At 38.2% G+C, this 15,692-nt stretch overlaps 3 protein-coding genes across 6 annotated transcripts in view; all 3 read left to right on the top strand.

Annotated features, from left to right (window-relative positions):
- The window catches only part of LOC145331474 (eukaryotic translation initiation factor 4 gamma 3-like), a 42,127-nt gene extending 36,007 nt beyond the window's left edge, over positions 1 to 6,120 (top strand). For all 3 annotated transcript variants that reach the window (XM_080176159.1, XM_080176158.1, XM_080176157.1), the window contains 3 exons: positions 5,021 to 5,150; positions 5,403 to 5,725; positions 5,872 to 6,120. In XM_080176159.1, the coding sequence (XP_080032285.1) occupies positions 5,021 to 5,150; positions 5,403 to 5,725; positions 5,872 to 6,096 (678 nt within the window). In that variant the 3' untranslated portion in view covers positions 6,097 to 6,120. The remainder of the gene's footprint in view (positions 1 to 5,020; positions 5,151 to 5,402; positions 5,726 to 5,871) is intronic.
- Positions 6,121 to 6,291: 171 nt separating this feature from the next.
- On the top strand, positions 6,292 to 8,599 carry LOC145331482 (eukaryotic translation initiation factor 4 gamma 3-like). The gene is made up of 2 exons (XM_080176171.1): positions 6,292 to 6,513; positions 7,060 to 8,599. The coding sequence occupies exons 1-2, from the start codon at positions 6,434 to 6,436 to the stop codon at positions 7,268 to 7,270; spliced, it is 291 nt and encodes a 96-aa protein (XP_080032297.1). The 5' UTR covers positions 6,292 to 6,433; the 3' UTR covers positions 7,271 to 8,599.
- A 76-nt stretch (positions 8,600 to 8,675) lies between these two features.
- LOC145331477 (eukaryotic translation initiation factor 4 gamma 1-like) lies at positions 8,676 to 15,676 on the top strand. Of its 2 annotated transcripts, XM_080176165.1 has the most exons (8): positions 8,676 to 8,849; positions 9,431 to 9,540; positions 10,259 to 10,355; positions 10,835 to 10,903; positions 12,496 to 12,597; positions 12,908 to 13,048; positions 13,303 to 13,376; positions 15,392 to 15,676. In XM_080176165.1, exons 1-8 carry the CDS (start codon positions 8,826 to 8,828, stop codon positions 15,528 to 15,530), a joined length of 756 nt encoding a protein of 251 aa, XP_080032291.1. In that variant the 5' UTR covers positions 8,676 to 8,825; the 3' UTR covers positions 15,531 to 15,676. The 2 variants fall into 2 exon arrangements, with proteins under 2 accessions (XP_080032291.1, XP_080032292.1); XM_080176166.1 differs by lacking the exon at positions 9,431 to 9,540 and having other exon boundaries at positions 8,692 to 8,849.
- The last annotated feature ends 16 nt before the right edge of the window (positions 15,677 to 15,692 follow it).

Here is a 15,692-nt window from a genome sequence, read left to right as displayed (position 1 = left end):
GTTATATAAATTAAGGTAAGAGGCTATTAAGGGGCGATGGAGAGGCTATGTAGGGGCTATGTTATATAAATTAGGGTAAGGGGCTATTTAGGGGCGATGGAGAGGCTATGTAGGGGCTATGTTATATATATTAAGGTAAGGATTATACAAATTAAGGTAAGAGGCTATTAAGGGGCGATGGAGAGGCTATGTAGGGGCTATGCTATATAAATTAAGGTAAGGGGCTATTAAGGGGCGATGGAGAGGCTATGTAGGGCTATGTTATATAAATTAAGGTAAGGGGCTATTAAGGGGCGATGGAGAGGCTATGTAGAGGCTATGTTATATAAATTAAGGTAAGGGGCTATTAAGGGGCGATGGAGAGGCTATGTAGGGGCTATGTTATATAAATTAAGGTAAGGAGCTATTAAGGGGCGATGGAGAGGCTATGTAGGGGCTATGTTATATAAATTAGGGTAAGGGGCTATTCAGGGGCGATGGAGAGGCTATGTAGGGGCTATGTTATATATATTAAGGTAAGGATTATATAAATTAAGGTAAGAGGCTATTAAGGGGCGATGGAGAGGCTATGTAGGGGCTATGCTATATAAATTAAGGTAAGGGGCTATTAAGGGGCGATGGAGAGGCTATGTAGGGCTATGTTATATAAATTAAGGTAAGGGGCTATTAAGGTGCGATGGAGAGGCTATGTAGAGGCTATGTTATATAAATTAAGGTAAGGGGCTATTAAGGGGCGATGGAGAGGCTATGTAGGGGCTATGTTATATAAATTAGGGTAAGGGGCTATTTAGGGGCGATGGAGAGGCTATGTAGGGGCTATGTTATATATATTAAGGTAAGGATTATATAAATTAAGGTAAGAGGCTATTAAGGGGCGATGGAGAGGCTATGTAGGGGCTATGCTATATAAATTAAGGTAAGGGGCTATTAAGGGGCGATGGAGAGGCTATGTAGGGCTATGTTATATAAATTAAGGTAAGGGGCTATTAAGGGGCGATGGAGAGGCTATGTAGGGGCTATGTTATATAAATTAAGGTAAGGAGCTATTAAGGGGCGATGGAGAGGCTATGTAGGGGCTATGTTATATAAATTAGGGTAAGGGGCTATTCAGGGGCGATGGAGAGGCTATGTAGGGGCTATGTTATATATATTAAGGTAAGGATTATATAAATTAAGGTAAGAGGCTATTAAGGGGCGATGGAGAGGCTATGTAGGGGCTATGTTATATAAATTAAGGTAAGGAGCTATTAAGGGGCGATGGAGAGGCTATGTAGGGGCTATGTTATATAAATTAGGGTAAGGGGCTATTCAGGGGCGATGGAGAGGCTATGTAGGGGCTATGTTATATATATTAAGGTAAGGATTATATAAATTAAGGTAAGAGGCTATTAAGGGGCGATGGAGAGGCTATGTAGGGGCTATGCTATATAAATTAAGGTAAGGGGCTATTAAGGGGCGATGGAGAGGCTATGTAGGGCTATGTTATATAAATTAAGGTAAGGGGCTATTAAGGTGCGATGGAGAGGCTATGTAGAGGCTATGTTATATAAATTAAGGTAAGGGGCTATTAAGGGGCGATGGAGAGGCTATGTAGGGGCTATGTTATATATATTAAGGTAAGGATTATATAAATTAAGGTAAGAGGCTATTAAGGGGCGATGGAGAGGCTATGTAGGGGCTATGCTATATAAATTAAGGTAAGGGGCTATTAAGGGGCGATGGAGAGGCTATGTAGGGGCTATGCTATATAAATTAAGGTAAGGGGCTATTAAGGGGCGATGGAGAGGCTATGTAGGGCTATGTTATATAAATTAAGGTAAGGGGCTATTAAGGGGCGATGGAGAGGCTATGTAGGGGCTATGTTATATAAATTAAGGTAAGGAGCTATTAAGGGGCGATGGAGAGGCTATGTAGGGGCTATGTTATATAAATTAGGGTAAGGGGCTATTCAGGGGCGATGGAGAGGCTATGTAGGGGCTATGTTATATATATTAAGGTAAGGATTATATAAATTAAGGTAAGAGGCTATTAAGGGGCGATGGAGAGGCTATGTAGGGGCTATGCTATATAAATTAAGGTAAGGGGCTATTAAGGGGCGATGGAGAGGCTATGTAGGGCTATGTTATATAAATTAAGGTAAGGGGCTATTAAGGGGCGATGGAGAGGCTATGTAGAGGCTATGTTATATAAATTAAGGTAAGGGGCTATTAAGGGGCGATGGAGAGGCTATGTAGGGGCTATGTTATATAAATTAGGGTAAGGGGCTATTTAGGGGCGATGGAGAGGCTATGTAGGGGCTATGTTATATATATTAAGGTAAGGATTATATAAATTAAGGTAAGAGGCTATTAAGGGGCGATGGAGAGGCTATGTAGGGGCTATGCTATATAAATTAAGGTAAGGGGCTATTAAGGGGCGATGGAGAGGCTATGTAGGGCTATGTTATATAAATTAAGGTAAGGGGCTATTAAGGGGCGATGGAGAGGCTATGTAGGGGCTATGTTATATAAATTAAGGTAAGGAGCTATTAAGGGGCGATGGAGAGGCTATGTAGGGGCTATGTTATATAAATTAGGGTAAGGGGCTATTTAGGGGCGATGGAGAGGCTATGTAGGGGCTATGTTATATATATTAAGGTAAGGATTATATAAATTAAGGTAAGAGGCTATTAAGGGGCGATGGAGAGGCTATGTAGGGGCTATGCTATATAAATTAAGGTAAGGGGCTATTAAGGGGCGATGGAGAGGCTATGTAGGGCTATGTTATATAAATTAAGGTAAGGGGCTATTAAGGGGCGATGGAGAGGCTATGTAGAGGCTATGTTATATAAATTAAGGTAAGGGGCTATTAAGGGGCGATGGAGAGGCTATGTAGGGGCTATGTTATATAAATTAGGGTAAGGGGCTATTTAGGGGCGATGGAGAGGTTATGTAGGGGCTATGTTATATATATTAAGGTAAGGATTATATAAATTAAGGTAAGAGGCTATTAAGGGGCGATGGAGAGGCTATGTAGGGGCTATGCTATATAAATTAAGGTAAGGGGCTATTAAGGGGCGATGGAGAGGCTATGTAGGGCTATGTTATATAAATTAAGGTAAGGGGCTATTAAGGGGCGATGGAGAGGCTATGTAGGGGCTATGTTATATAAATTAAGGTAAGGAGCTATTAAGGGGCGATGGAGAGGCCATGTAGGGGCTATGTTATATAAATTAGGGTAAGGGGCTATTTAGGGGCGATGGAGAGGCTATGTAGGGGCTATGTTATATATATTAAGGTAAGGATTATATAAATTAAGGTAAGAGGCTATTAAGGGGCGATGGAGAGGCTATGTAGGGGCTATGCTATATAAATTAAGGTAAGGGGCTATTAAGGGGCGATGGAGAGGCTATGTAGGGCTATGTTATATAAATTAAGGTAAGGGGCTATTAAGGGGCGATGGAGAGGCTATGTAGAGGCTATGTTATATAAATTAAGGTAAGGGGCTATTAAGGGGCGATGGAGAGGCTATGTAGGGGCTATGTTATATAAATTAAGGTAAGGAGCTATTAAGGGGCGATGGAGAGGCTATGTAGGGGCTATGTTATATAAATTAAGGTAAGGGGCGATGGAGAGGCTATGTAGGGGCTATGTTATATAAATTAAGGTAATGGGCTTTTAAGGGGCGATGGAGAGGCTATGTAGGAGCTATGTTATATAAATTAAGGTAAGGGACTATTAAGGGGCAATGGAGAGGCTATGTAGGAGCTTTGTTATATAAATAAAGGTAAGGGGCTATTAGGGGCGATGGAGAGGCTATGTAGGGGCTTTGTTATATAAATTAAGATAAGGGGCTATTAAGGGGCGATGGAGAGGCTATGTAGGGGCTATGTTATAAAAATTAAGGTAAGGAGCTATTAAGGGGCGATGGAGAGGCTATGTAGGGGCTTTTTTTATATAAATTAAGGTAAGGGGCTATTAAGGGGCGATGGGGCGATGGAGGAGCGATGGAGGAGATATGTAGGGGCCATCAAAGTACAATGTAATATAAATTTGTGGAAGGAGCGATGAAGGGGCGATGTAGGAGCGATGGAGGAGCGATGTAGCAGCGATGTAGGGGCCATCAAGTTGCAATGTTATATAAATTTGGAGAAGGAGCGATGAAGGGGCGATTGAGGAGCGATGTAGGAGCGATGTAGGGGCCATCAAGTTGCAATGTAATATAAATTTGGAGAAGGAGCGATGAAGGGGCGCTGTAGGAGCGATGAAGGAGCGATGTAGGAGCGATGTAGGGGCCATCACAGTACAATGTAATATAAATTTGAAGAAGGAGCGATGAAGGGGCGATGTAGGAGCGATGGAGGGGCGATGTAGGGGCCATCAAAGTACAATGTAATATAAATTTGAAGAAGGAGCGATGAAGGGGTGATGTAGGAGCGATGGAGGGGCGATGTAGGGGCCATCAAAGTACAATGTAATATAAATTTGGAGAAGGAGCGATGGAGGAGCGATGAAGGGGCGATGTAGGAGCGATGTAGGGGCCATCAAGGGACTAAGATATATATAATAGTGAAGGGGCCATGAAGAGGCGATATTTAATTAAATAGCCCCTTGGGATAAGAGGACATATCATCTCCTCTTTAGAAGGGGCGATAAAGGAGCGATAAAGGATCATTTAATCGCCTCTTAGGGCAAGGGGCTATCAAATCGCTCCTTTCAAGGAGTCATAACATCGCCTCTTGTTATAAGGGGCTATTAAATCGCTCCTTTCAAGGAGCCAATACATCGCCCCTTGTCATAAGAGGCGATCAATTAAAATCATCGCCCCATATGGAGCGATGTCATGGAAAGGACTATACCCTTAAGTATAACATCCATGGTGGTCGGGCTGAACTTCTGTTACTTATCTTTTACAAAAACTCATTTCCACAAAGCCTTGATGTCCGATTGTCCTGCTTCCAAGATTTTTTTTTCAAATAGTATATCCCAGGACGATCAGGCATCATTATAATAATAATTTTAACACTTTTTTGTGTGTTTAGGCTCACCAGAGTATTAGAGAAAAGTTCCACTCTACGACAGTGCATGCCTTTATTGAGAAAAGTCTCGAGTTCTGTCTGGAGAAACGTCTTGAAGAAATTAAACTTGTTGGCCTTTTGTTCAGTAGTTTGTGTAAGTATTATTTTTAGTAGCGCAGCCCCCCCCCCCCAAAAAAAAAAATACAAAATTTATAAGTTTTGAGCTTACAAGCCCCTAGAAGTAAAGTGCAAAAATGTAATATGTACCCGTTTCTTTTTAAAACTAGAATTTAAAGTGTAGGGATAACTGCATCCCCCCCTTCTCTCAATTGCTCCTAGAGGCATATGGCCGCTAGTTTACAACTGTTAAAAGTTTACCTATTTAATCATTATTTTTTTATTTCAGTAAAAGAGGGCCTTGTGACGGAAGAAAAATTCATCCGCGGCCTTTCCTTTATCCTTGAAATCGGCGGCGACCTGGAAATCGACATCCCAAAATTCTGGGACACGCTGGCGGCCCACCTGGTGGCCTCCGTCATGGACGGACACCTGTCGCTGGCCGCTCTGATGGACGCGTCCAGGACTAAAGAGCCCGAGGTGAAAAATCGGGGAAAATTTTTGGCCGCCGTGCTGCACGGCTGCAAGGGCGAGAGTGAGTCGCGGGTGGGGCAGGTGTGGGCGGACTCGGGCCTGGAGCTCGCCACCTGTCTCAGTGAAACTGGGTCACAGGTAATCTTAAAATTCTAATTCTTTCATAGTAATCGAAATTGGGGGGAAAAACATTGTAGTAACAATTTTCAGGCTAAGTAACAAAATTTTAATTGTTTTATTTTGAAGGATAACTTCATTCTAAATTTATTAGACCTTTATTTTAGGACATTGAATCATTTATTCGTGATAATAAGCTGGAATTCCTGCGGGAATCTGGCGCGGGGCGCGGACCAGCTGCGGCTGGCGGCAACCAGTCTTCCTACAAGCCGGTAGCAGCCGGTGGCTTTGACGCGGCCAGCTTCTGCAAGGAGCTGCGCGACCGACTAAAGGCCGACTCTTCAAATGTTGTTAACTTTGTCAATGATCGCTCTAAGGAATGGATGATGTAATGTTAAAATATCAGATTTTTAAAACAAGAAAAATGACGTCCAATTAATAGATAGTAGTGAAGCTGTATAAAAAGAAAGGGTGTATTGAGAGGAAGGGAGAGAGGTGGAGTAATAAGTGAAAATACATACTGAGTGTACAGACAGGTGGACAGACAGATAGACAGACAATATCACTGAAAAAAAACATTACATCAACCCTGGCCCCGCTACTCAGGACCGGCAACATCCCGACTTTGTGCAGGGCCTGGTCACCACCCTGGCCGAGCACTGTATTGACGGGCTGGGCGGCCCCGTGGCCGAGGTGAAGCTGAAGGAGGAACCCTTCACTGATCTGTGCATGGATGTCCTGAAGAGTTTGGAGTTGAGTACCGAGGAAGAGATGCAGTGTATCTTTGCCATTGAGATGCTCGCCACTAAGTAAGTTTTTATTTTAAAATAGTGCCTTGCGAGTACTGAACTCTCCTATCTTTTAAAATGAATTTTAAAAGGGTAGGGTGTCTTAACCCAGCGGGGCTATTCTGAACCTAATATAACTTGCCTTAAATATACATTTAAAAACAAGAACTATCCCAACCCAACTTCCCCCCCATAGTTTTCAATTTATTTCAAAATAGGCGGTTTAAAGTGATTTGTAATTTTAACAAGATTTTTAGTCAACGAATAAGATAAAACTTTATTTTATTAAATTCTTTGCAACAGCGTTGCGGAGCCGTTTGATTTTGGTCCGGCTCCAAGGAGCTGCCTGTGAAAATAACTTCTTCGGATTTGTCTCCGGTTTTAAAAGTTCAATTTTTGATAAAAATGGACTTGAAAAAAAAATAAAAGGGGCATTTGCACACGACACAAAAATTTCTTTTTTTTAAGCCAATACGTAGGCGAATCCGTTTTTTGACGAAAATAACGGCTTTGAAATTTTAAACAACTTTTTAACTGAACACTTCTTTATCAATTTGGTATTATTAGGTTGGAGCACCCAACTGGCCTTTTCTTCAACCTGTTGAACAATCTCTGCCAGTCCGATGTCGTGTCCTTCCCAGCCGCCAAGGCCTGGAAGGAGGACGGCAAGGCGGACAACCAGCGCGGCAAGGGTGTCTGTGTCAGCTCCTGCCACAACCTTCTTGTTGAAATGCAAATGGAATACGAAGAGGGGGAAAATGACATGGAAACAAATTAAAACAATATAAAATTAAACTTGTTTTAGCAAATTTTTATGATAAAAAAAGAAACCAAGCTTGAATTGGTTGATTCACATCGTTAAGAGGTGAGAGTGTTGTGAGTTTTTGAAACTTAAAAAATATCCCGAGAAATGCAAAAATGCACATGGACGTTGGAAGAAAAAAACTACTTACAATTGCACGCCGTATATTACAAGAGGCGTTTTGTGATATAGTTTGGGTTTGGTACAGTTTTAGACTTTAGTGAACGTTACTTAATGTGAATAAAGTGAGTAGTTGCTACGCTTGTGCAGTTACAACATAAAAATATAATCTACATATAATATGATTATATATTAAAACGGGGTTCGACTCCTGAAGATGGCAATTAGTCGAAATTATCACACAACATAATATGAAGTATATAGAATTTAAATATACTTGAGAAAAACTAGCTTGGAAATACTAGTTTTATAATCTAGTTATAAAAATAACTAGAGGAGAGAATTTCATATAAAAAGGACTTGAAATAAGAAATATTTACCTTAGATAGGCGAATTTAAAGTTTTTCACTTTGTTACTGTTATATTATTATAATTATCATTATTAATATTATCATGAATAAGTAAGGGGGGGGGGGGGGCGTAATGACATAAGCTCTTAAACCGTGAGCAAAATGGTCTAAATATTGAGCTAGACCCTTCAAACTTGGTATATAAGCCTAGTCCTATAGGTATTACATCTAAATGGCAAAAAAATCCAAAATTTTTTATTTTTAGGTTAGGTTAGGTAAGAAAAACCCTGCGGAAATGGGGTTTTTAAGGCTTTTTTTGGTCTATTTTGATGTGGAAACTTGCCTTAAATTGTTTTCTCTAAGGGTTTTAACTTAAATACACTGTATCTATTCATATGGACATTATTGAAGATGATTCAGCAAGTCGGGGACCGACCCCAGGGGGCTAGGTGGGTGGCCCGCAGGGGTTAAGATCATTTTTCCCAATATATTTTTTGTGATACATCAAATTATAGGTTTTTTAGGTCAAGGAACTCAAATTCAGAGCTAAAATAAGCATTAGACTAATCTGAAGCTAGCCCCAGCGGGCTAGGTTGGTGGCCCGCAGGGGTTAAGTGCATTTTTTCTAATATTTATCTTGTTATATATCAAACTATAGGTTTTTTAGGTCAAGAAACTCAAATTCTGAACGAAAATTAGCATTAGACTGACCTGAAGCTAACCCCCCCGGGCTAGGTTGGTTTTCTGCAGGGCTTAAGAGCATTTACCTAACCTAACCTAGAAACTTACTTATATTTTCACAGGTTTTTTTTCTTGAATAAACTGTGTCTATTAATGAAGACTTTATTTAAGATGATCCAGCAAGTCGGGGACAGACCCCAGCGGGCTAGGTGGGTGGCCCACAGGGGTTAAGTGCATTTTTTCCAATATATATGTTGCGATACATCAAATTATAAGTTTTTTAGGTCAGTTAACTCAAATTCAGACACATCACATGCCCTATCTACTCATTCTACTCTTGGCCGCTCCCAGCTGACCTGCAGCTGTTACCCAGCTGCCATATGGATGGGCCGCCACTATTTTTGGTAGTATTTTTAAGCCTAGCACCCATAAAAACCTACCCCTAGACACGTCACAAGCCCTATATACTCATTCTACTCTTGGCCGCTCCCAGCTGAGCTGCAGCTGTTACCCAGCTGCCATATGGATGAGCCGCCACTATTTTTGGAAGTATTTTTGAGCTCAGCAGCCATAAAAACCTACCCATAGACACGTCACAAGCCATATCTACCCTTCATACTCTTGGCAGCTCCCAGCCGTTTTCAGCCGGTTCTAGCCGTTTAGCAGCTGGTACTAGAAATTTAAATTATGGTTATTGCTATCATTTACCATGAATTAAACCAAAAATAAGTTTTTAAAAGTTGATTCCTACGTAATTAATGATGAATTTGCCCTGAAAATAGGCAAAAAACGGCTAAACGGCTGAGCTGCCAGCCGCCAGCCGCTACTTTTCCAACTTTTTGTTCGATTTAGGGAAAATAGACCTACCAAGGATTATTCATGCAAAATTTCAGATCAAAATTCGAATTCTAAGTTCCATTTAATCACTGATTACGAGATGGTTGCATTAAAACCCCCCCCCCCCCCCCCTTATTAATTAACTTAGGATGTTGATATGGAATTGAAGAAGAAATCTGAAGATCTCTCTCTATCAGAGGCAGAAAGGAAGATGGCAAGGGAGGAATTTGAAACTCAAGAAAGAAAAGCCAGAAAAAGGTAGTAATTCTCAGGGAGGGAGGTGACATTGGGCTGTTTATTACACTAGTCCTCAAGGTTTTGTAATAACGTTTTCTTATTCTTAACAACTTTGGGGACTTTTATTCCACTCTGATTTGTTGGCTCATTAAGTTGAGTGTTCAAACGTTTCAACCAATGATTGTAATCTATGGAAGGGGTATTTTTGTGTATCATTGTAGATGTACATAAATTTATCGTCCATTATCAAATCCCTTCAGATCCCTGAGAAATTTCTATTCCTAATAATAATTTATGTTATTTATGTTTTTCATTGATCTGAAGGGATTAGACAATGGACGGTAAATTTATATACAATCCTAATTATGATAGACTAACTTACCTATTTAATTCAGTAAGTTATTATTATTGCTGAAAAGATCGGACGCTACTAATTTTAACCAATCAATCACATTCTAATAAAAAAGTAAGTATTTAAAGTGTTAGAGCTAACAAAATAAGTAATCTGGTTATAAAACTTTAGATTCCAATGCAATTTATAGGCCAATGTCCAATCCCTGTAAACACTTTACTCATAATATTGTTTTAACTCCGGGAAGGATTGGGATATAAGTTTAGTACCCATAGTTTTTAAACACATTCTCTCATTCGTTTTCATAAGATAACTTATGATGAGTATCAATTTATTATCCCTTAGAACCCCTGCATTAACTTGATTGCTAATCCTTATATTTTGTAGGTCTCTGGGTAACATCAGATTTATCGGAGAGCTGTATAATCTGCAGCTGCTGACCCTCAATATTATGCACGACTGTGTTTACAAGCTGCTCATTTCTGTAAGTTTTATTTCAGTTTAGCTTCGAAACCGATTAATATCCGCTGGATTAGATCCGGTTCTCAGCCATACTGAGAAATCTTGTATAGCATTGTATTGCAGACAATTTTCCACGAATATTAGAATTAGTTTGGTAGCCTAAACCTTGGGCCCCCTGGGCTAACAAAACTGGTTTTAATGTTATTTTTTGTTTTAATATCCCCGGAAAGCTGTCTATAATACGATATATAACTTTAACACCATTTTCTATACCTTTATCTGTCAAAGAAGTAGGATTTTTGTGTATTTTCTGAATATTCTGATCAGCTTTTAAGTTAGTATAAAAAATAATATCTAGAAGTTTAAGTGGTTTGTTTGTCTGTTCACGAAAAGACCGTAATCTTTTTTATTCAAAAAAGTACGCAGTTTCATAACAACGCACTGTTCTTCCACTTTGCTCTGGATTCATGAGTTGACTAATACTTGTTTATTTATGGATAGAAATCAGACGAGGAATCATTGGAGCGCCTTTGCAAACTCATCACCACTGTGGGATCTCAATTCGATAAGGTATGTCACAGGAATTTGTCTGGATATGATATTGGTGGATTTATTTTACAATCTCAATTATTTTAAACAATATTACCTCTTTATGTAGATAAAAAAAAGAAATAACTAGCGGTAAAGTTTGGAGACTGTTTTTTTTTTTATAACAAGATTTTTTCGCTAAAAAATGATATTAGATATATTCCTGTCGTAAAATGCAGTAATTGAATGTCCATCTTTTAAAGGGGACTATCCACGAACCAGAGCAAGTGATTCTAAGAATCTTTCTTTCTTGACCCATAGAATTTTTTTAGTGAATATACTAGGTTTATGTTTAATATTTGCTTTATCGACTAAAAAGTTAGGTTTCACCATGGTTTTATATGAAAAAAACTTTGAAATGTAAAGTAATTTTAAAAGCAATATCATCGAATGCTTTGTTGAGTTCAAAGGACAAAATAAAATAACACTGCAGAAAAGCATCAAATGTTGTAAATTGCAAAAGTACATTAATTAAACTGTTTACAAGTTACCAACCCTTTTTCTAAAGATACATTTTTAATCACAATAATATACTTTTGTGTCAATGCTATTAAATAACAGTTTGAACTCTTCAAAACATTCGATGCTATTGCACCAAACAATGCCTAACATTTCAAAGTTTTTTTTCATATAAAACCATGGTGAAACCTAACTTTTTAGTCGATAAAGCAAATATTAAACATAAACCTAGTATATCTACTAAAAAATACTATGGGTCAATGCTGGAAGATGCATAGAATCACTTGCTCTTGTTCGTGGATAGTCCTCTTTAAGTATTATATATGTTAACGTATCGATATGAAATTTTTCCTTCAGATTTTTATTTTTTAGCTTGAAAGTTTTATATTATAATTTCTATTGGGTTTGTATGTTTGTTCGCAAAAGGCATCAGTTTTCATAAAAACTAATCTTTATAGCTTAAGTTTAAAAGTGTAGATGTATAACCCGAGTCTTGCGGACCTTTTTCACCTGCTAGCAAATTGCTTTCCACTCTTTTGTGGCGACTTGGCTGTGTCAGTATTTACGATGATACTGGCTAATATTCAAAGACCCAGGGTCCACTGGGTGTGGCCGTACAGCTATTAAAGCCCTGTACGTAACGAATAGCTTTTTTTTGTTAATTTAGGCATTTTAGAATTGTCCTATCGATTTCAAACTTTGCAATTCGTGTTGTAGTTAGGTACGATTAAGAAAGCGTAGCAACTCTATGATCGTTATCAGATTGCCCGTACGTCCATGTTCAACAAGTTGATTTTTAACTTTTTTATCAACAGTTTTTTATGTGAAATAATCATCCGATTGATCTGATTTTTGGAGTACTGATTCCTATTACAATAAGGTACAATATTATAAGCGAAGCATCTCTTTAATCAAACCTAAAAATGTTAGTATGTCCTTAAACAGTATTGTGCATATAAGAAGTTTTGCAACAAATTTACTTACAATTTTGCTTCGATTCTTATACATTTATATTATGATTATTCAGTTCTGACACTATACAAGTGTTAATGTCCGTTTGTCCTGCCGTTTCAGCGCTTCGTTTTTCTGGATGTTGTCATCCTTGTTATTATTAGGAGACGAACGTAGTGTTGACTAACCGGAAGGAAGGTAACATCAGCAAGATTAATATGGAGAAGAAGTATCCAGCTGTTGAACCCATACAATTTTATTTTGATGTAAGTATTTTTAACCTTTCTGCCAAGCAATCAAATGAATAGTTAGGTACTTTTATATGATTTAGGGTTTCACATTAATGAATTAATACACATCCCCAATTATGATAAACCAAATTACCCCTTTTGTAAATAAAAATTATTATTAGAAAAGTTTGTACACTGCTAGTTTGAAACCAACCAATCAAAATTAAATAAAAGCCTCCAAAGACTTCGTTCCAACGAATAAGATATCGTGCTCACTAAACTTTAGCCATTCCTTACTAGTTTATTTTAATTTAGATAAATTCTCAATATGTATAATTTTTGTCAGATGATGCACGAAATAATTGAGAAGCGAGCTATAACCTCTCGTGTCCGTTTCCTGATGCAAGATGTTATTGACCTAAAGAAGGCCTCCTGGAAAAAGCGAAGAGAAGAGGCGGGACCCAAGAAAATTGACCAAATCCACGAGGTATGTTCTTTTTGCTATTAAACTGTTCTGTAAATGTAATAAAACAAGGATGACGCCATCCATAAAAGCGAAGCTTTACAAAGAGGTTAGACAAACTAACATAGACAATGCATTTATTATTTAGAAATTTTAACAAAAATTCCAGGTAAATGTACCCTCCCAAAATTAATTAAATTACGCATGATCCTTACTATGTACAATTATGCCTAATGATTATAGGAATCCATAAACTAACTCATGTTTTTTTTTTCTAGGATATGAAAAAGGAAGAATTATTCCAGTCTTTGAATAATCAGAACACAATGTCTATGCCCAAGCAACGTGACAGGTAAGCACCCCCCCCCCACACACACACACACACACACACATTACGCACGGACGTGCGTAAGTATTAGAATGTCGAAGATTTTAGGAAATTCCATTTAAAGTTCTTATCACAAAACAGATTAAATTCTCAATTTATGGAAGCTTAAGATTGTTTTCATAGAAGGGTGTTAGGCTTTTTATTTTTCAGTTTTAAGTCTTGGTTTTATGATTTTTTCATGCACATCTCACCCCAGCCCTCTTTGATTCCCTTAGATGCTTAGATACTGCCCCTAGTAATGAAAAAAATAACTTCACTTTTGTATCAAAGTGTATTGTAGATTTAAACCAATTATGTGGTTGGGTTGTTACTACGCTGTGGGACATATTGTTCCTATTAGGGGATTGTTTATCTAGAGTTTATTTATTTATTTTCAATAGTAGACTGTATATAAATGTAAACAAAGATCAGCTGATTGAATAACGTGGTACACGTACGTAATTGCTGCGTACAATTATAAAGAGTCAAATGTCGTTTTTTGTGTTGAAATAATATCATGAATTAATATTTCAAACAAATATAATTTTGTTACAAAACCTTTTGTATTTATCAGTATGGGACCACCGAGTGGGGACGCAAGGAAACGGTCACAAGGGTCGCACAAGTGGCGGTTATGACCAAGGTGGCTATGAAGGTATCATTCAAATATAATTAAGAGGGGGGGGGGGGGGTTTGACACATTTGCATAAACCATGTGTATAGTAAGATATATAAGTTGGAAAGAATTTTAATGTTAGAGGGAGATTTGAAATCTGCATCAAAGGGGGGGGGCGAAAGTGACACTTTTTGAAACCAAAACTAAAAGTCAAAGGAACCCAACTAAAAAAAGTGTTACAGGTCTGACATTTTGCATGGCAGTTGCTTTATAGGGGTACAATATGGAACTGTGAAAAAACGGCGGCGCAACCGCCGAAAACCGCCGAGAAAAGGCAACAAAAATTATGGCGGGAAACGGCGGTTTTCGGCGGTTGCGCCGCCGTTTCTTCACAGTTCCATATTGTACCCCTATAAAGCAACTGCCATGCAAAATCTCAGACCTGTAACCCTTTTTTTAGTTCAGTTCCTTTGTTGACTCTTAGTTTTGGTTTCAAAAAGTGTCACTTTCGCCCCCCCCCTTTTAAGGATTTTTTATAAAATTCGTTTTTTGTATAATTTGTTATCTAAAAGCGGAAATACAATTTAAGTTAATTAATTTTGACATCTGTGATTGGTGGATTGAAAATTATCTGCACTCTGATTGGTGAAGCTTAAGTGTCGCACATCATTCAACCAATTAGAGCGCAGGTAGTTTTCAATCCACCTATCCTATTGGTCCAAATTTATGAACTTAAATTGTATTTCCGCTCTTAGATAAAGAATTATACAAAAAAAGAATTTTGCGTTTTTCAAAATTGATAAAAAAAAATTTAAGAGGATAATACCACGAATTTTATAAAAAAAATCCTTAAAATTTGATGCAGATTTCAAATCTCCCTCTAACATTAAAATTCTTTCCAACTTATCTTTGGACTGAGAGGATAGGTTATTAGGGATAAAACCATTCTTACATGAAAAAAAGGGGGGGGGGGATGTGGTGACTCGTGAACAAGAAATGCAATAAAAAATTTTTTTTTGACGGCGGCGGAAAATGGCGGTGAACTACGAGAACGGCGGTCCCGCCGCCGTTTTTTTTTAAAGATACCAAAACTTGGGGTAATTAGTGACCCAGCCCAAAAGATTTTACCCAATTATCTCTAAAACTAAGGAAGTAGCACCCAAAATAAAATTGACGGTATGTCATGGCACGAGTCACCAGATCCCCCCCCCCCCCTTTTAAGTGGTGGTAAATAGTTTTGGGATTTATTTTACAAGAATTTCGTCCCTCCTTCCCAAAAAAAAGACTTACTGCCTAGATCTTAGTAGGCTTAAAAGGATATTGTTCAGAACTTAAAAATTGTTTATATCAGGTACTTTTAATTTCTCATGAATAACTTTTCTAGGTTTGGAACGAGTGGGTTGATCCAACAAACAAGGCTGTGCGCTATTGTGTCCAATCAGATATGGCCAGAGAATCTATACTTGTGGAGATACAAGTGGTTGCTGCGCGCTAGAGATGTCAAAAAAGGGATAGTTCCATAAGAAAAAGACTTGAGCATGAAAGTATTTTCTATTCATGTGCTTATGATGAAAGAAATTTTATACCTCAGACATTTCTTATGAATCTATCCCTTTAATTGCGCTAACGAAATTTGTATTATCGGTACCACACCTAATCTATATTAGGTCCATTAAAATGCATTT

The sequence above is a fragment of the Acartia tonsa genome, chromosome 11, assembly GCF_053477335.1.
Source record: "Acartia tonsa isolate MP-2025a chromosome 11, ASM5347733v1, whole genome shotgun sequence".
Lineage (NCBI taxonomy): Eukaryota > Metazoa > Arthropoda > Copepoda > Calanoida > Acartiidae > Acartia > Acartia tonsa.
Note: the sequence above shows the minus strand (reverse complement) of the source record. Positions and strands in the feature narration are given on the sequence as shown.